This window comes from Kogia breviceps, chromosome 15 (genome assembly GCF_026419965.1).
Source record: "Kogia breviceps isolate mKogBre1 chromosome 15, mKogBre1 haplotype 1, whole genome shotgun sequence".
Classification (NCBI taxonomy): Eukaryota; Metazoa; Chordata; class Mammalia; order Artiodactyla; family Physeteridae; genus Kogia; species Kogia breviceps.
Window position 1 is genome coordinate 75,328,283 of NC_081324.1, and position 18,425 is coordinate 75,346,707.

The following is an 18,425-nucleotide window of genomic DNA, read 5'->3' on the forward strand; positions in this document are numbered from 1 at the left end:
CTCACCTCTGGGCAGCTCCAGGTGCCCAGCTCCTGGCAGGGCTCACTGTCAACGCAGAGGTGCCCCCGGGAAGTTGGCACACACCCAGAGAGGGTATTGTCTTATGTGTGCATACAACCCCTAAATAAACACGGCAGCACTTTCTCGGGCTAAATAAAGCTTGGTGAGTGTGAGGGGTAGGTGAGGAATCCCCTGGGGGGAGCCTGCACCCAGGATAGAGAGACACCTTCTCCCCAAGTCCCCTCTGCTGGAACTGGCGGAACCAGCCTTATGTGCATGCAGGTGGGCCAGGCCTGGGTCTCACACAGAGGGGTGCCCTACTTTACAGTTTGTAGGGGGCAGAGGCTGGGGCTGGGGGACGTGCAAGGGAGCCAGCTGAACTGGGTTCACTACTGAGCCTCAGTTTCTTCATCTGGAAAACAGAGATAATACTATCTACCCCCATGGGATTGCTTTAGGAATAAATGTGACAGTTCAGGCTGAGTTTTTGACACTCAGTAGCTATTGTTGAATGCAGGAGAATGTGGTGACGAGCAGAGTTCAAATCCTGTCTGGGTTCAAATCCTGGCTCTGCCACTTATAGCTGTGTGACCTTGGGCAAGTGACCTTCCCTCTCTGGGTCTCAGTTGCTTCCTCTCAAAAATGGAGATGCAGCACCTCCTAGGGTGAGTATTAAATAAGCAAATGTATGGAGAAGTATTTGGCCTGTTGCTATTCATTATCAGAAATTGCAGATCTGGGTTTGAATCCTGCCTCTTCTACGCAGCAGCTGTGTGACCTTGGGCAAGTCACTTGACATCTCTGAGCCTCTGGTTCCTCAGCTGTAAAATGGGAATAACGATGATGCCTCTTTCATAGGGCTGTGCCCTTAGCACAGTGCTTGGCACAAAGCAGACTCTGAGGATGTTTGGCTAAGTCTGATCGTGCAGGATTGGTATCATTACTCCATTTTCCAGGTGGGGAAACTGAGGCCCAGAGACGAAAAGCCTCCTCAGCAGACCAGGATGGCCTCCTGACCTGTCTCCCATTCTACTTCCCCTTGTACCACCAATCTTTAGTCCTTGCTGCCTCAGTTTCCCCAGCTGGGAAGTGGATTTGAGGGACCCCTCTCACCTGCTGCTCCTCTCCGCAGGATGTGAAGAACCTGGCCATAAGTGGCTTTCTCTTCCTGCGATTCTTCGCTCCTGCCATCCTCACCCCGAAGCTGTTTGACCTCCGGGACCAGCACGCAGATCCCCAGACCAGTCGCTCACTGCTGCTGCTTGCCAAGGTGCCGGCAGTGGAGCCCCCCATCTTGGGTGCCCTTAGCCAGTGAGAAGCCTGGGAGGAACAGAGTGGAGGCCAGACCCGTGGAAGACCCAAATGAGAGCCAGAGAAACCTCTGTTTGAAATGGCACCATTAGCTTGCCATCCTGAATGTGAAAGCATTCATTTCTCTTTCTAATTTCCTCTTTGGAACAAAACCCCTACCCTTCCAGGGGGAAAGCGGCAAGCAGGCTAGCAGTCATTTATGCCTTAGTATGAATTAGACCATCCTTTGCAAAGGGGCCACATTCTGAGGTTCTGATGGGCTCGAGTATGCATGATGGGATCAAGCAGTCCTGAATGGGGTCATCTGGGTTCAGGAGGGGACAAAATAAAAGCACTGGGGTTACATATCTGTGCGCAGAGAGGGACAGATACCCTCTAAAGCAGGTGCTGCTAGGAGTTTTCTCCTTTTCTTGAGCACTGATTTGGGAGCCAGGACTCTGGGGCTCTGTTCTGGGTCTACAGAGGGCCTTCCTCACTGCAGTGACCTTGGCCCTGGCATCCCCTGCTCCTTTGCTCCAGGCTGTGCAGAGCATTGGAAACCTGGGCCAGCAGCTGGGCCAGGGCAAGGAGCTGTGGATGGCTCCCCTACACCCCTTCCTGCTGCAGAGTATTTCGCGTGTGAGAGACTTCCTGGACCAGCTGGTGGATGTGGATGGGAAGGAGGGTGAGTTCCTGTGGCCTTACCACAGCCAGCTTGTCATTCCACTGGACCCTCTGGACCTGCCCTTCTACCACCCCTCCCCCACCCCTAGCACTGAGACCGTAGACCTGTGGGTCAGCTAGTCAGTCAACTAACATTTCCTGGCACATACCGTGCTAGGTCCCACAGACGAACAGACTCAGGCCCTCCAGACCATTCCAGCCCGTGTGGAGATGTGAGTGGGAATCGTGGCATGGTACTCATGCAATTGACAAATATCTATTAAGTGCCTACTTTGTAATAGACACTGTTCCAGGTGCTGGGGAAACAGCAGTGGACGAGACAGAAGAAACTCCTGCTCTCGTGGAAGTTTTATTCTAGTGGAGACAACAAGCTGTAAACAAGATTAATTACCAAATCACATGTGTTAAAGGAGTGATAAGTGCTTAGGAGAAAATTAAAAGAGGGAAGGGAATATCGGGCTGGGGGTGGCAGGTCATTCTTTTAGAGAGGGTGGCCAGGAATGGCCTCACTAGGGTGATATTCGAATAAAGACCTGAAAGAGGACAGAGAGCAAGCCATGAGGATCCTGGGGAAGTGTTCCAGGCTGGCACAGCATGTGCAAAGGCCCTGAGGTGGGGACAGAGAGTGACAGTGAGGGGGCCAGTGAAGAAGAATGAATGAGAGGGAGCGAAAGAAAGGTGAGGGGGGCAGATCATGTGGGGTCACTGGAAGGATTTTGGCTTTTACCTGGAATGAAATGGAACTATGGGATAGTTTTAAGCAGAGGAGTTGGAGGTGAGTCTATATCACAGTGTGGGGCCCGGGTCATGAGACAGTTGGGTCCAAGTCACTTAGGAGCAACCTGTCGAAATGTGGAGGCCTGGTTGTGGCCTGGTGAGGTCGCTGTGTGCTGGGGAGGGCCTGTGTCTGGACCCCCTAAGGGTGGCTAGATCCAGGGCACTCCCTGGACTGACTCCATAAGGCGTGGCTCCCCCTGCTGGTTGCCTGCACATCCCTCCAGTTGGAAAGGGATCGCCAAGGCCAACTTTGGGCCCCCCAACTCCCTGCCACCCCCAGCCCCCATTCCCTATGGAGAAAGTGGAGTCCAAAGTCATCTTCTCCATCCTCCTGCCTCTAGGGGAGCCAAAAATCACTCTCCTCCATGAGGCCCTCTGCAGGTTGAGCACGGGTGGGAAGGGTTCACAGTCCTTCCTCCCCATTTCCCAGAGCCTGGGGGCCCAGCCAGGGCCCTGGTCCCTCCCTCGGTGACTGTTCGAGAAGGCTACCTGCTCAAGCGCAAGGAAGAGCCCACCGGCCTGGCCACACGCTTTGCGTTCAAGAAGCACTACTTCTGGCTCAGCGGGGAGATGCTCTCGTACTCCAGGAGTCCTGAGTGTCAGGTGGGGCTCCAGCCCACTGTGGAGGGTTTTCCAGGGGAGGCCTTACTCATAGAGCTGCCTCTTTGTACCCAGGGAGATACTGAGGTCCAGGAGGGGACAAGGACTGCCCAAGGCCCCGTGGCAGCTTAGCAAGTCCGAACTCTGAGGCCAGGCTCTGCTCGTATCTTTGGGTCAGTGTGGGCACAGGACACGGACAGGCAAACACCTACACATAGCATCAAACATTCTTCAGACCATGCACTTACGGTGGCTGGGACGTATCCTCCCAGATGTGGACATGCACAGGGCATAGACACTGCTTAACCCCACTCAGATGTGCGCACCCAGGTCTCTGCCCACATACCATAGAGACTCACAGAACATTGGATCTGTTCACCCAGAGGTACATGCCGGCTGGACAGGCACTCACGTCCAAGCATTTGTTCACTCATTCATTCATCCATCAAGCATTTATTCGAGCACCTACTATGTACCATGCAATGTTCTAGTCACTGGAGATACCACAGTAAACAAGACATAAACTCCCTGCTCTCACGGGGCTGCCATTCAAGTCTAGCACAAACTGAGACATACACTGGATCTACCCATTTCTGTGTCTGCACATCTACAGAGCATAATAGCTAACGCTGGAGAGGGTACCCACAACTTATTCTTTCTACTTCATCAGCAGAGTGTAGATTCTAGAATGCAACTCCCTGGGTTTCAATTCTGGCTCCACCAGCTGAGTGACCCCAGGAGGGTCCTTTAATCCTCTTGTGCCTCAGTTTCCTCATCTATAAATTGGGAGGAATAATAGACCCAGCCTCAGAAATACGTTGAGAAATGTATAGTGCTTAAACTACATCTCAAGTGCTGTGTCAGGGGTTGTGAGGAGGAGGCGGAGGATGGTGGAAACTGATGTCCAGAGACGTTGTCACTTAGTGATGGGCCAGGACTGCAGGACTCATGGAACTGCCAAGTGGACGGGCACACAGCACAGATGCGCGGGGTGAATGTCCCCACGCCAGGGCACACACCCACAGGAAAGCTGTCCCTGGGCACGGCCACCCCAGCCCCAGCGCCCGGCCCGCCCGGCAGCGACAGTCCTCTCTCACAGACGCGCTCCTCCATTCCGGTGTCGCGCGTCCGCGCCGTGGAGCGCGTGGACGAGGGCGCCTTCCAGCTGCCGCACGTGATGCAGGTGGTGACGCGGGACGGCGCGGGAGCGCTGCACACCACCTACCTCCAGTGCAAGGTGAGGCGGCGCGAATATGAGGGAGGAGCGGAGGGAGCCCCTTGGGTCCCACCCCACCTCTGAGCGCCCCCCACCAACTCCCTGAAGAACGTGAACGAGCTCAACCAGTGGCTATCGGCCCTGCGCAAGGCCAGCGCCCCCAATCCGGACAAGCTGGCCGCCTGGCACCCCGGTGCGTTCCGCAGCGCGCATTGGACCTGCTGCCTCCAGGCCGAACGCTCAGGTGAGGGGGCGGGGCGGACTCAGGCCCCGCCCTCCACACCTGTCAATCAGAGAGTGTCCCACCTCATCCTGGGTTGGCGCTGCAACTTTGGGCAAGTTGCTTAACCTCTCTCTTGCCTTAAAGTCTCCCCAAATGTGAAATGGGGTTGATAATCGTGTCCACCTTGTAGGATTGCTGTGAGGAGTAAATAAGTTGACATATGCAAAGCGATTAGAACACTGCCTGGCACACAGATATCTTTCAAGCGCCCACTAAACGCCAGGTGTCTAGTGGTACACAGACATCAGGCTTGCTCTCAAGGAAAACAAGTGAATAACCAGACCATTGTAATACAGTGTTACAAGTGCCAAGGTGTGGCTTTTGAGACTCCAGAGAACAGCTCTGACCCAGCCCCAGGGTAGGACAGCAAGGAGGGCTTCCTGGAGGAGGTGCTGCTTAGATGTGACCTGAGGAGGTTTAAGAGTTAAGTAGTGAAGTTGGAGGAAGGAAGAGTGTTTCAGGCAGAGCAAACGTGGGCTGAAGGATTGAAAAAGCTCTGTGGCTGGAGCCTAGAATGTGGGAGGGGGATGGAGAGAAGCGAGACTATGGCTCTTCTGGGCAAAGGTTGAGGCAGTGGGGCTGAGGGAAGTAATAGGTTTGAAGGGTGATTTTAGAGGCAGAAGGGGCAGGGCTTGGCCATGGGGCTTCTGAAAGGGGAATGGGAGGTTAATGATGATGCCCTGTCCCCCTCAGCTGCCGGTTGCAGCCGCACACACTCAGCCGTCACCCTGGGGGACTGGAGTGACCCGCTGGACCCCGATGCTGAGACCCAAATGGTGTATCGACAGTTGCTTCTAGGGCGGGACCGGCTCAGGTGGGTCCTCCCCACCACCCAACCCACTTCACTATGACCAGCTGGGGCAGCTCCCCACTGTGCCCTCCCCATGTCCGCATGTTCTTTCTTTCCATGTGCATCTGATGAGCTTCTGGGGGCGCAGGCTCCAGGGGAGGACTGGGCATCCTCAGGTGGACCCTAATGTGGAACTGGATCTTTTTTTTTTTTTTTTTTTAATTTTTACTTTTTGGTCATGCTATGCAGCATGTGGGGTCTTAGTTCCCCGACCAGGGATCGAACCCCCACCCACTGCATTGGAAGCACAGAATCTTAACCACTGGACCGCCAGGGAAGTCCCACAGATCTTGGGATCTTTTGATACCCAGGGCTCCAGAGACACAGGACACAGAGCTTGGATGTGTCCCTCCACCTTGCTGGCTGGCCTCAGGATCACTGTCATTCAGTGACAGAGATTTGTTCCAACTCATAGTGTGGGTTCTGAAGCTGGCCTGCCTGGGTTCAAATCCTGGACTGGCTACTCACTGGCTGTGTGATCTTGGGCGAGTTGCTTACCTTCTCTACCTCAGTTTCCTCATCTGGAAAATAAGGGTACCAATTGTGCATACCTCATGGGCTTGTCCTAAGGAACAAATGAGCTGATACAGGTAAAGCACTTTGTATGTGCCTGGCCACATAATTAGCTTTCAATAAAGGGTAACAATTATTATTATGCTGTGTGACCTTAGGTAAGTTACATTACTTCTCTGTGTGTCAGTGATCATCTGTATAACGGAGCTAATAGTAAGTACCTACATGTGTTTTGTGCTAATTAAATGAGTTTATACACGTAAAGGGCTTAGAATAGGATCTGACATGCTATAAATGTTTGCTGTGATGATGATGATGGTTTAGTGGGAATCTGTAATGTCTCCTTCAACCAACAGAATCTCTGGGTTCGAGAGCAGCATTGGGACCCAGGAACCAGCTTGGTTTTCTCCCTCTTAACTTTCAGGATGAAATTCCTGGAGGATTCCACCCTGGATACGACTCCCGAGGCAGACACAGAGAAGGGCTCCAGTGCCACGGAAGGTAAGGGGATAAGGAGGTCCCTTTTCTTTGCCCTCTCTGATACCTCCCACAACTTGCTCAGCTCCCCGCCCTGTCCTCCCCTCCCACTCTCCTCTTTCCAGTCCACCAGCAGCCCAGAGGGCTGTGTGTATGCGGCTCTGGCACATTTTAGGATCTCAGGGCACCAGGCACATATGGAGCCTGAGGAAGCCACTGGATCTGAATTACAGCAGCCTGCCCTGGCCTCGCTGAGCCCCTGTGGCCTCCTTTTCTTTCTCCCAGGGGCCTGTGCTGATGCCCTGGCTCACCAGAGAGAGGCAGCTGCCCGTCTGCTGGAGGTGCTCGCAGACCTGGATCAAGCCCACGAGGAGTTCCAGCATCAGGAGCAGCGGAAGGTGGCCCCAGGCCCCCTGAGGCCCTGAGGACATGCCAGAGCCAGCCTGAAAGGAGGCAGAAAGAGCCGGTGGGCCCTTCTCAGCGTCCCCTGGCCCAGGAGTCTCCTCGTGGCTGTCCGGTACCTCGTTGATGCTGTGGCTTGCAGGCTCCTGGAGATATCCTAATCCCATGTGTCCTAAGCCCAGAACCCAGGCATGGAAACCCTGTGGCAGGGGACCATGCTTGCACTGAATGAGTCTCACCCTCTGGGTTGAGGCACTCTGGAGTGGATGGAATAAGGAACCTGACCCACTTGTCTCAGCCTGAGGTTTCTGCTTCACAGGACTGGCCTCTACCCACACTGACATGGCCAGCCTGGCCCTGAGCTGCTGGATACAGCTGTACCTGAATCCCTGGTGTCCATGTGGCCTTGTTGCCCCACATAGGCACTAAACAGGCTCAGCTCTTCCTGTCCTCATGTCTGCCAATCGCTGTAGCCACATTGATCCTCCTGAACCCTGTCCTTGGCCAAGCATCCTAACCGCAAGCCTCCAGAATCAGGTGCCCTCAGGAATAACAGAGGCTGAGCCCAGCGTGCGTGACTCAGACCCTTGGGAGACTTTGGACCAGGCTCTTTCCCTCTCTTTGAGCCTCAGTTTACCCTGTATAAAATGAGGAGGGAGTCTAGATGTGTGGTTTTCAAAATGGGTTCCATGGGGATAGCATGGGAGCCAGGGAGGGATTTCTCAGACTGTGGTTCAAAGCCCACCCTCAGGTTGTCCGCTAGAAATGCAGATTCCTGGGACCGCCCCCAGATCTCCTGAATCAGAATCCGAGGGAGCGTGAGGGCAGGAATCAGGGTTTGAAACAAGTGCCACAGGTGATGTGGATACACAGGAGATTTGAGGACCACGGGGCTGGGTGATTTTGTATGTTGAGGTGAGATTTTGTTTGAGAACAAGGTAAAATGTTTGGGAACGCCCAACTGGCAGAATTGGAAGGGCCTCCAAAGACTCATTTCCAGTTTTGTGTGACTAGAGGGTAGGACAGAAACCTAAGCCTATCTGGCTGGGGAGTGGGGTGCGGTGGCGGTGACACGGACCAGATGCGGTGCTATCCTGAGCGTGGCCGGAAGGGGTCGCCTGGAGCCGCAGCGTCCACCACAGCCTCCTAGCATCCTGGGATGTTGCAGAGACTGACAGGAGACTTGCTGCAGATCCTGGGATATGTCCCTGTCTCTCCCTAGACAGAACCTGGTCCTCCTCCCTGAGGGCAGAGGCTGGGGCTCTGAGGTTCCAACGAGCCGATCACGGCGTCTCCCAACTCCTCCATATTTTCCAGGAGGCTCTCAGCTCCCAGCCCAAGTTCCTCATTCCTAGTAACTGTACCAGGGAGCAGCTGTGTGCATTGCCGTGCCCGTGCTTGAGAGCAGAGCTTTCACCCGTGCCCTCTTGGGGACTAGGATTGGGAGGGTCTGCCTCTGCCACCATCTCACTCACCCCCTGCCTGCACCAGGACAAGAGAAGTATGGGGACCCTCCATCTCCAGCTGCCCAAGGCTGATGGGGCAATGGTCCCGGGTCATCATTTTGCTGCAAGCTCCCCCACGGGATGGACCGAAAGCCTCCAGAAACAGAGCTACGCACACCCCTTCTTCACAGGAAAAGACCCAGCGGAGGAGGAGAAAGACCATTTATTTCTCCACCCACAGTGGGACTGGTAGATTTTCAAAAGAGCAATCACTGGCGTCCCTTTAAATCTTGGCTGACTTCCGCCGTGGCAGCCAATCAACAGAGGCAGAGCTGGTGAGTTGCCTGGGCAACAGGCCCCTGGTTGGCCAAGACCTTCAGCCACCCCACTGCCCACTCCCAAGGAAAGGGAAATGGACTCTTTGCTGTCCGGTCTGCTTTTTAAACCTGGCCTAAGCCAGGCCTCCTTGTCTCACTCCTGAAGCCAGAAGCTCCAGCCTTTGGATCTTGACATCGGGAGCGATTTGGTGGAGAGGATGGGGTGGGGAGGAAAGGAAAACAGTGCCTTTATCAGGAACAGACATAAGGCCTGGGGGTGGCAGGGGAGAAGAAGGAGGTCAGGGTCCCAGAAGGATGAAGAGACATAAGCACAAAATAAGATTCTCCTCGTCTGTCTCCCTGGCCCGCCCCTTTGCAAAACTGCTGAATATTCTGGGAGCTTCCACCCTGTGGGCCCACAATTGCCCATCAGTGGGTGGCAGAGATGGGGAGGAGGTTGAGGCTCCCAAGTGCCCCCCTTTCTCCCGGACCCTCACCAGGCCCCCAAGCGCTTGACCCGAGTCCTTCTGTTTGCAGACAAGCCTGTAGAGATGCGATAGAGACACAGATGGGAATCCACATGGAGTATCACAGGGGTCTTTCTGTCTCTTCCCCCCCAGTCTGGGGGTAAGTAGAGGCACGTGGGTGTGCGTGCATGTGTTCAACAGGACACGTGTGTTTGTGTGAGGGGGTGGGGCTCTGTCTTTTCGGTAGGGAGGTTGCTGTGGTTTCCGGTACACCCTTGCGACCCTCTCAGGTAGCTAGGGTCGAAGCCGGCTGGCCTGCCATCCTCCCGTCATCCTAACTGCTACCTGCCAAATCCCGGGAACGCTTCTGGCTCCTCCAGCAGGCTCCTCCCCAGCCCTGAACCTGGGCTGCCAGGACACACCTGGCGGAGGGAGGCATGTGCTGCATGTGCTGGACCAGGGGCAAAGCAGGAGGGAAGGTGGGCAGCCTCGGGCCTCAGGCCTTGGCCACAGCCTCGGACACACCCTGGGCTGTGAGCTCTGCCAGCACGTTGTCTAGGTAGCTAGCGTCCGGGTAGCCGTGGCCCGTGAGGTTGGATCCAAACTCGGTCTTGTGGTGGATCTCGTTCCACACCACGGTGTCCGACTCGCCCGTGGTGTTGGATGTGCCGATGGTGAAGATAAGTCTCCGCTCCCAGGCGGTGATAAGCAGCCTCAGCACCTGGAGGGCAGGGCAGGCAAGGGTCCCAGCCAGCCCCACCCACAGCTTGAGCCCCTCGCTGACCACACTGCTCCCCTGCAGGATTCCCTGTGGCTGCCCAGCTCGGCCACTTCCTTCCCTAGACTGACTCCCACTCCGAGCTCCCCCAGTGAAAGCACTTTCCATGTTACCAGCCTGTCTCTTTGGGGTGAAGGGTCTCAAAGTGATGACCCTTAGCTGTGTCTGGTTTGGACCTCATGCTGTATCGAATAGCCACTCTGTGACTTCGCTGGCAATATTCAAGAACCTGGGGATTTCACGTGAAAATCAGAATTTCTGGCTTCTCTTGCAAAAACAAAAAGTAAAAGCAGACAGTCTCTAGCGTGGCAGTGAAGAACCTAGACCGCTTGGGTTCAAATCCAGGCTCCACCGTTTACTAGCTGTGTGACCTTGGGCAAGTTACTTGCCCTCTCAGAGGCTTCATTTCTTTATCTCTGAAATGAGGTCCAGACCTTGACTTCAGCGGGCTGGTGAATGACATGAGGTGTGTGAGGTGGGCGACTGGCAGGGCTAGACACACACACACACACACACACACACACACACACACACACACACACACGTACACACTGGGTGGTTATGGTCCGTGCTGTGCAGGGACTGGGGAGAACGGGGACCACAGGTCCAGCTGATGGCGTCTGGGGGCCCAGCCTGCTCCCACACACCCGCGCCCTCACGGCACCCACCTTCCGGCCCTTCTCGTTGTTGGGCAGATAGCAGTGGCGCGGGAAGCCTCTTGCAGTGAACTTCTTGCCCGGATTGGGGTGCTCGGGGCCCTGGGGGAGAGGCAGCGGGGGCTTGAACCACAGACAGCGGCGGTAGCGGTGGCCTCGGGAGGGCTCAAAGCCAGGGGGGCCTGGGGCCTCACCTGGATGCCTGTGGGGATGTCGTAGACGATGCGGATGGTCTGGGTGTCAGCGAAGCCGGGCAGCGAGTGGGGGATGAGGTGAAACTCCATCTTCCCGGGTGGCTGAGTGCCCGTCTTCTCCCCGTAGATGGCCTTGCAGGTGGGGCACTGCAGGCTGCCATCCTGGGGTGGGGGAGAGTGGCCGTGAGGTCCCCGGGTGTCCTGGCCCCGTCCGGCCCCCCCTGCCTACTCCCCACCCACTGCCCCAACCCAGCCCACCTTGTTGCCATTGGAGTACATGGCCACGAGGCACAGCAGGTGGTACATGTGGCCACAGCGGCCCAGGCGGCCCACGAGCTCAGGTCTCACGCCCTTGTGCCGAAGCACGCCCTCGTAGCCGGAGGCCGTGACCAGCCGCTCCATGCAGATGGTGCAGTCCTGGGGGAGGGGGCACAGACGGGAGACTGAGGACTGGGCAGGGCGGGACACCCCTCCCCAGTCAGCGCTGCTCCTGGGCAGGGGCCAGACCCCTATCCCCCGAGGGCGAGGGACCGCCCTCCTCTCTGGTCCCCATCTATCAAAAGGAGAGGACACCCCCAGGTACTGAATTCAGATACAGGCAGAGGAAGAGATGGCTTGCTCATACCCCCCTCCAGACGGATTAAAGGCTTAACTATCAAAAGCAAAACTTGAACACATTCGGTGGAAAATATGGGTAAAAATAAGCTGCAGATGGGAGGGGCCGCTGCGGTGAGAGGCCCGCGCGGCGAGGCGAGGAGTGGCCCCCCGCTCGCTGCGGCTGGAGAGGACCCACGCGCAGCAACGAAGACCCAACGCAGCCAAAAAAAAAAAAAGCTGCAAAAACTAAGATTGATCAATGTGATTACTGTTCATCAAAGTGAGAAGGCAAACGCACAAACCGGGAGAAGAGACTGTAACACCTAGAACCAGGTGAGGAGGTGAGGGCTGGGCTCTCCATCTCTGGAGGTGAGGCTGCCTGTCCTCCGCACAGATACCCTCCCCTAGGGGCTCACCTCATCAGGTGGGTTCTTCACCTTCTGCATGTACCTTCGAACCACATCCTCAGGGTTCTTACCTGCAAGGACAGAGTGGGGGTGGGCTTGACGGTACCCAGAGTCTAGTCCTGAGGGCTTGGCTGAGGACAGGGTCACGGGTCAGAGGGGTGGGATCAGAAGCTGGAAAGGCTGGCGGGAGTCACATGTCAAGGGTTGCTTGAGGTTTGATGTAATCGGAGTTGGTGGCGAATAGGGTGAGGGAACCAGAACTGAGATGGGGTCTCAAGTCTTTAGACCAAATTGGAGTTGAAGGGCCAGAGGGGTTGCGGTCAAGGGCTAGTGGGGTCAAGTTCAGGGGTCCGGATCGGGCGCGGGAGGCGTACTCTTCTTGAGGTGCTTCTTCTTGGTCTTGCGGCACACCCCGGGCACGCCTGGCACGGGCTTGACGTCACTCTTGCTCACGGGCGGTGGGTGCAGGATGGGCTTGGGGGCCCGCGTCAGGCACACGGGCAGCCCCGCAGCGCAGAGCAGGATCCCGGTCATTCCTGGGGGCCGGGGTGAGGGGAGCGACAGTCAGGGGGCGGGATGCTCATCCAGGCGCCGCCCGCCCTGCTCTCCCAACATCGCGTGGACCCATGGGGTCTCTCCCCAGACTCCGCCCATCTGGTAAGCCCAGGAATCCTCAGATGGGTGGGTGGGGTGCCCGATGGGCCCCGCCCACTTAGCTCCCACCCAAGGTTGAAGCCAAGTGGAGTCCCTTCTGCGGGCCCATGGACCCCAGTGTTATGGCCCAAAGGCAGGGGGTGTGTCCTCTTGGCCACGCCCTCCAAGGGGCCGAAGCCAAGGGGCCAAGGGGTGGGGCTGCCACCTCGTGGGCCCCGCCCTTCTTTCCCGTCCTGGACTGGACTCACCTGCCAGGGCCGGGTGGACTGGCCCCGTACCGTTCAAGTTCTTCACCGGGAGCGCAGGGACCCTGAGGGGAGAAGAGAAGAGGCTGCAGCACCCCCCGCCCCCGCACCAGATCAGGGGACTCTGCTTTGCCTTCTGGCTCCGGCTTGTGGCCATACTCTGACCCATTTGTGCCTGTCGCAGTTATCTAGAACGACCACCAGGGAACTCCATTCCTACTCTGACATCCTTCTATTATGGGGTGCGGTGTGCCCAGGACCTCCGCCCCTGTGATAATGGAATGAACGCCTAGACTTAGTACTGACCCTCCCCTACTCCACAGCTGTCCTCCTCCCTGGTGAGAGCACTTGGCTCCCAACTGCTCCCTTTCATCGGCCACTGTGCCTGAAACCCAACTATTTGTGATTTAGCCATTCTAGCTGCTCTCAAACTTTGCTATATGGAGCACTGATCCCCAGAAAAGGTTCTGGGAAAGGAGGATTTAGGAATCAGTCAGGAAACACTTCACTGTCTCCCACTTGGAAATTCACAGCACATATGGGCATATTAAAGGCTCTGATAAGTCCTGCACAAGGAAATATGGTTAGTAATGGTAAATCCAGGTTTCCCAAAGACATTTGATGATGAACATTTCCCCCCTCTGGAATATTTACTGAGGTCAGTTCCTGTGACTAAGGCACTGTCACCTCTTCAAATGAAGAGGCCCTAGGAAAATGTAGCCTGCTTCCCCTCTTTGCCCTTCCCTCCAAAGAGGTCTGGCTTTTGGAATCATCCAGAGCTACTTTCATATTTCAGCTCCACCGTTAAGCAGCTGGATGACACGTGACACATCATCACACCTCTCATAAACCTGTTTCCCCATCAGTAAAATGGGGATAACATGGCACCTTCCTTAAGTTTGCTGTGAAGAGTCAATGAAATTCAACATGTCAAGGACTGAGCACAATTCCTGTTACCTAATAAAGACTAATAGCTTTAACCGTCATCACCACCATCATCACCATCGCTGTGTAATCCTGGCTAATTTCACCTCTCTTGCACCTGAACCCAGTAAGTTACGGTGTAACTTCTCTCCATCTTGGATAGGAAACCATGAAAGTATTGCAGTGATAAGCTTGCGAGAGTCACTTAACCTCTGTGATCCTCTGTTTTCTTATCTGTAAAATGGGGATGACAATACCACCTCACCTATAAAGTTGTCGGGAGGGCTGAAGGAGAAATCTTGTTGTGATCTGTACAGTGTGCCCGCCTGAATCTAGACTTCAGGGCTTAGTTTTGTGGATGAGCTGGTATCTTCCTGTTGATGGGCATTGCACCCTGCATGGGTAAGTTTTGATGCAGAGAAGCAGTGTAATAAAAGCCACGGGGCAGCCTGAGGGGCTTGGGGATGTGCCAGGAGGAAGTGCGAGAAGGGATGCGGGCAGTGACAGCTGGGGAAGGAGCTGCTGCAGCCCCCTTTGCCTGCCTGCTCAGGTCTGAGCCTGGCCAGTGCTGCCTGGACACCTGCCCCAGCAGGTACAGTCGGCACCAGGAAGCTGGCTGGAAAGTGTCTTTAAGCAAATGGTATGTTTGGCAGGTTTTCATGCTGCTGCAGTGGGTCCAGAAACACACACACACATACCCCTGGGGAACGTGGGCTATATATACATGCACACGTACACTTGGAGAACACGCCAAATGCACAAGGACACACACACACACACACACACACGGAGAACACTGCTTAAACAGGCACACACTCCTGAAAACATGCCCCCCACGCATGTACACACATGCTCCAGGGAACACACGACAGATACACGCACACACAGGCATGCACACACAATCCAGGAAGCCCCTTCCCTGTACGTAGATACAGACACAGGCACACATATACTTCGGGAGTGTGCCACACACACCTGCATGCAAACACACACACACCAGGCAATACACACCCTGCACGCATGCATACAAAGGTACACGGAGACACACCTCAGGGAACACGCCCCATGAACACACACAGGTTCAGACAGATACACACACCTCTGCATGGTGAACACCACACAAACATGTACACACACACTCCAGGGAAGACAGCACACACAGAGATACCCATGTGCACACACCATGAGGACACGAAATTGGACAGGAGAAGCCAGCTCGTGCCACAGCCGCCCCTCCCCCAAATTCGGGGTAAAGACACCTTGGTCCTCACAAGCACCCAACAGTCTGCACCCTGCAAAGGGACCCTGCCACCTGCACGTGGGGACACACAGACACCATGACCCATGCTCCCCGACACTGACAGGTAGACACTTGGCCAGGGGACTTACCCTTTACACACACAGTAACACACACACACACGCACTGCACACAGCTGTCCACTCTGTGGCTGCCCAGTGGCATGGGCTTACACCTGGTCGGCCAGGGCACTCCTCCCAGACCCCTCTGACTGGGGGTGGCAGCATCTGGAGCAGACATCGGGGTCACCAAACACTCTGGTGACCCAGAGTTGCTGAAGACAGCTCCTGAGGGAGGTGCAGCAGAGGGCAGGTACCCCTGGGGGCCCCCAGGGGCTGGACAGCTGAGGTGTGGGAGGGGGGAAAGATGCTGTGCCTCAGTTTCCCCATCTGTAATGGAGATAGAGTCTTGTGAAGGTTCGATGAGTTAAAACACATAAAGTTCATAGTTTGGTGCAGGGGTGGGAGTGGAGGTGTCCTAATTTTCTCCTTCCAGCAGCCTGCTGGGACCCAAGGGATGGGGGCTGAGTATCCATCTGCCCCTTCCCAGGGTTTGTCATAATCCTCCAGGACCTTCCTTGCAGGGGTATTACCACCCTAATCTCATCCTTCCCCATCCTCTTACAGGAAAGCATGGAGGCACCTCCAGCTTCTCCTCTTCCTGAACTGTCCTTCAAAACACTTCTGGTGTATTATGATTATTATTAGGCATACAGAATCTTAGTCCCCAGACCAGGGTTTGAACCCATGCCCCCAGTGGTGGAAATGCATAGTCCTAAGCACTGGACCACCAGGGAAGTCCCTAAAACACTTCTAGTGTAGACACACTGTTAAGGTCCTCTGCATATTCAGGTCTTCCCATCCCCTTCCTTCCTTCCCATCTATCTCATGAGAAAACATCCTTCCTTCTCTCCAGGGCTATCTGTAAAATGGTGGAAAGAAAAGTATTTGGCACAAGTACCACCACTTCTTGTCTCCTACCTGTGGCAGACATCACTAATCCATCATAGCACTTTCTCAAGCCAAGGAGAATCATCAGCACAGCTCTCCAGGCAGCCTCTACCAATCAGTAAGGACAGTTGGCTACCCCAGGTCTATTTAATGCCCAAAGTCTGGTCCAGCTCATGACACTGGTCTTGCTGAGCTTTTGGCCAGGAGTTAGGCAGGAGGGACCCCAGAAAGGGAATATTTTAGATCTTAGCAGTCCTTCAATCTCTGGCACGCTTTAAAAACCACGGAGCCCTGGGTTACAAAAGTCAGTCTTGCTCCTGGGAGGAGGGTTGTGAGTGGGGCGTGATGGTGGGGCTGTTTTTTATTTACCCGTCAGCAAGCTGGGGGACAGTCCCCAGGTGGCCCCCAGCCTCTCTCAATCTGTGGGCCCCCTGCGAGAACCCAGGGTAGCTGGGTTCCCACGACGCCAGAGCGTGGGAGCCACCCAGGCCCCTTTTTGATGTGGGATGCGCTGTTTCCTCCGAATCAGTGAGAACATCCTCCTGCCCTGGACAGGAGACTGATGCCCACAGGCCTCCCGGAAGGGGGGCCGGCCTTCACTCTCCGCTCCGCCCTCTTGGGGCCCTGCCTGGCAAAGGGTCAGAGGAATCCTTCAGGCCTTGAAATCTGCTCTGACCAGAAGCCAGCCCTGGCTGCCCCAGGGCAGGCATGGGTCCCGCTGCCTTGCCCACCCCTGCATCAGATCCTGTTCCTCCGCTGCCCTCAATCCCCTGTGGCTCTTACCTTGCTTAGAGTAAAATCCAACCTCTTTACCATATGCAGTATAGCCAGTACCTACCCCCTTGAACTCTGTTTCTCCTGTGCTCAGGCCTCACTCACTCCACCCCAGCCTCCCTGGTCTCCCTGCCATTCTGCAAACATACCAGGCACATCCTCACCCCAGGGCCTTTGCACTTGCTGATTCCTCTCCCAGAATGCTCTTCCCCAGATTATCCTCATGCTCTGCTCCCTCACTTAACACAGGTTTCTGCTCAAATGTCACCCTATCAGAGATCTTCCCTTCCACTTTATTCTAGAGAAGCCCTCTGCCTTTGCCCTTACCTTAATTAATGTTTTTTGTCATTGCATTAATCACAGCCTGATATTATAAAGTCTTCAGCATGACCAGGCCCCCCCTGCCTCTGTGACCTCATCTCCTACCCCCTCCATCTCTCTACTCCACACACCTCTGTTCTAAAATGCTGAGCCCTTTCAAGGCCTTTGCACTTGCTGTGCCCTCCGCCTGAAGGCTTTTCCCGCAGATGCTGAGTGGCTCCCTTAGGTCTGCTTCAGCGCTGCCTCGGTAGAGAGACCTTCCTCACTACCTGCCATCACCGCAAGTACATGGCACCTAGCAGATTGTCAAGAAACACTTGTTGCATGAAGGAAGGAAGGAAGACTGGATTTTGCGGGGATGTTCCAAGACGATGACTCACGGTCACATGCTTAGACGCAGTCTCCCCATGCATTTTTTTTTTTTTTTTTTTTTTTGCGGTACGCGGGCCTCTCACTGCTGTGGCCTCTCTCGTCGCGGACTCTCTCACAGGCTCCGGACGCGCAGGCGCAGCGGCCATGGCTCACGGGCCCAGCCGCTCCGCGGCACGTGGGATCTTCCCGGACCGGGGCACGAACCCGTGTCCCCTGCATCAGCAGGCGGATTCACCAGGGAAGCCCTCCCCATGCATTTTTTGCACACATTGGAAGTGAGCCTTGAAGCAGCTGCCCCAGAGAAGCCCCTCTGTAGCCTTTAGGCCCTCGGAGACCCTGTGCCAACTTTCATTCTAAAGTGAGTACACTGAGTGGGCATCTGTGGGAACAGCGCGAGCAAACCTTCTCTAAGAAGTTCCCAGAAGTGCTCCCCATGCAACTCAAGGCAGAGGTTCCATGGCAAGGTCTGGGGGAACCCAGGCATTTCCTGGAAACTGTCTCAGTGAAAGTGCCACACAGAGATGGGCCAGGGGTCAGTAATTCCAAGAGCTCGCTATGTCCCAGACTCTGTTGTAGACCTTCCCTCGCTCATCTAATTGTCCCAACAAGTCTGTGATATCCCATTCTACAGAGGGGGAAACTGAGGCCCAGAGAGATGAAGTAACTTGCCAGTAAGTGGTAGAGCCCAAATGTGAGCCAGACTCCAGAGTCTGTTTTCTCAGCCATGTGACACGAAACCAAGTTCTCTCACCCTGACTCAGAGACTGAGGCAGGAGGCTGTTATCTGAGGAAAAAAATCTCCCCAGGATGAGTCTGGGAAAGAGGGTTAGGGTGTTTGGCTCCCTTCTCTTTCCTTTGCCACAGAAGAGCAAACACATGCCTCGTACCTGCCCTGGCTGGGAGGCAATGTTCAAAGGCCGGATGAGATAATTTGG

At 55.3% G+C, this 18,425-nt stretch overlaps 2 protein-coding genes across 8 annotated transcripts in view; one reads left to right on the forward strand and one right to left on the reverse strand.

Annotated features, from left to right (window-relative positions):
• Nucleotides 1-9,187, forward strand: part of RASAL1 (RAS protein activator like 1) — a 32,441-nt gene extending 23,254 nt beyond the window's left edge. For 5 of the 6 annotated variants that reach the window (XM_067015105.1, XM_067015103.1, XM_067015104.1 and 2 more), the window contains 8 exons: nucleotides 1,133-1,270; nucleotides 1,831-1,975; nucleotides 3,182-3,354; nucleotides 4,451-4,588; nucleotides 4,676-4,811; nucleotides 5,544-5,664; nucleotides 6,638-6,714; nucleotides 6,976-9,187. In XM_067015105.1, the coding sequence (XP_066871206.1) occupies nucleotides 1,133-1,270; nucleotides 1,831-1,975; nucleotides 3,182-3,354; nucleotides 4,451-4,588; nucleotides 4,676-4,811; nucleotides 5,544-5,664; nucleotides 6,638-6,714; nucleotides 6,976-7,115 (1,068 nt within the window). In that variant the 3' untranslated portion in view covers nucleotides 7,116-9,187. The remainder of the gene's footprint in view (nucleotides 1-1,132; nucleotides 1,271-1,830; nucleotides 1,976-3,181; nucleotides 3,355-4,450; nucleotides 4,589-4,675; nucleotides 4,812-5,543; nucleotides 5,665-6,637; nucleotides 6,715-6,975) is intronic. The other variant, XR_010836874.1, reaches the window with a different exon arrangement.
• The window catches only part of DTX1 (deltex E3 ubiquitin ligase 1), a 39,034-nt gene continuing 29,354 nt past the window's right edge, over nucleotides 8,746-18,425 (reverse strand). For both annotated transcript variants that reach the window (XM_059039713.2, XM_067015107.1), the window contains 7 exons: nucleotides 12,856-12,917; nucleotides 12,328-12,489; nucleotides 11,963-12,024; nucleotides 11,208-11,366; nucleotides 10,950-11,111; nucleotides 10,768-10,857; nucleotides 8,746-10,042 (listed from right to left, as the gene is read on the reverse strand). In XM_059039713.2, the coding sequence (XP_058895696.1) occupies nucleotides 9,818-10,042; nucleotides 10,768-10,857; nucleotides 10,950-11,111; nucleotides 11,208-11,366; nucleotides 11,963-12,024; nucleotides 12,328-12,489; nucleotides 12,856-12,917 (922 nt within the window). In that variant the 3' untranslated portion in view covers nucleotides 8,746-9,817. The remainder of the gene's footprint in view (nucleotides 10,043-10,767; nucleotides 10,858-10,949; nucleotides 11,112-11,207; nucleotides 11,367-11,962; nucleotides 12,025-12,327; nucleotides 12,490-12,855; nucleotides 12,918-18,425) is intronic.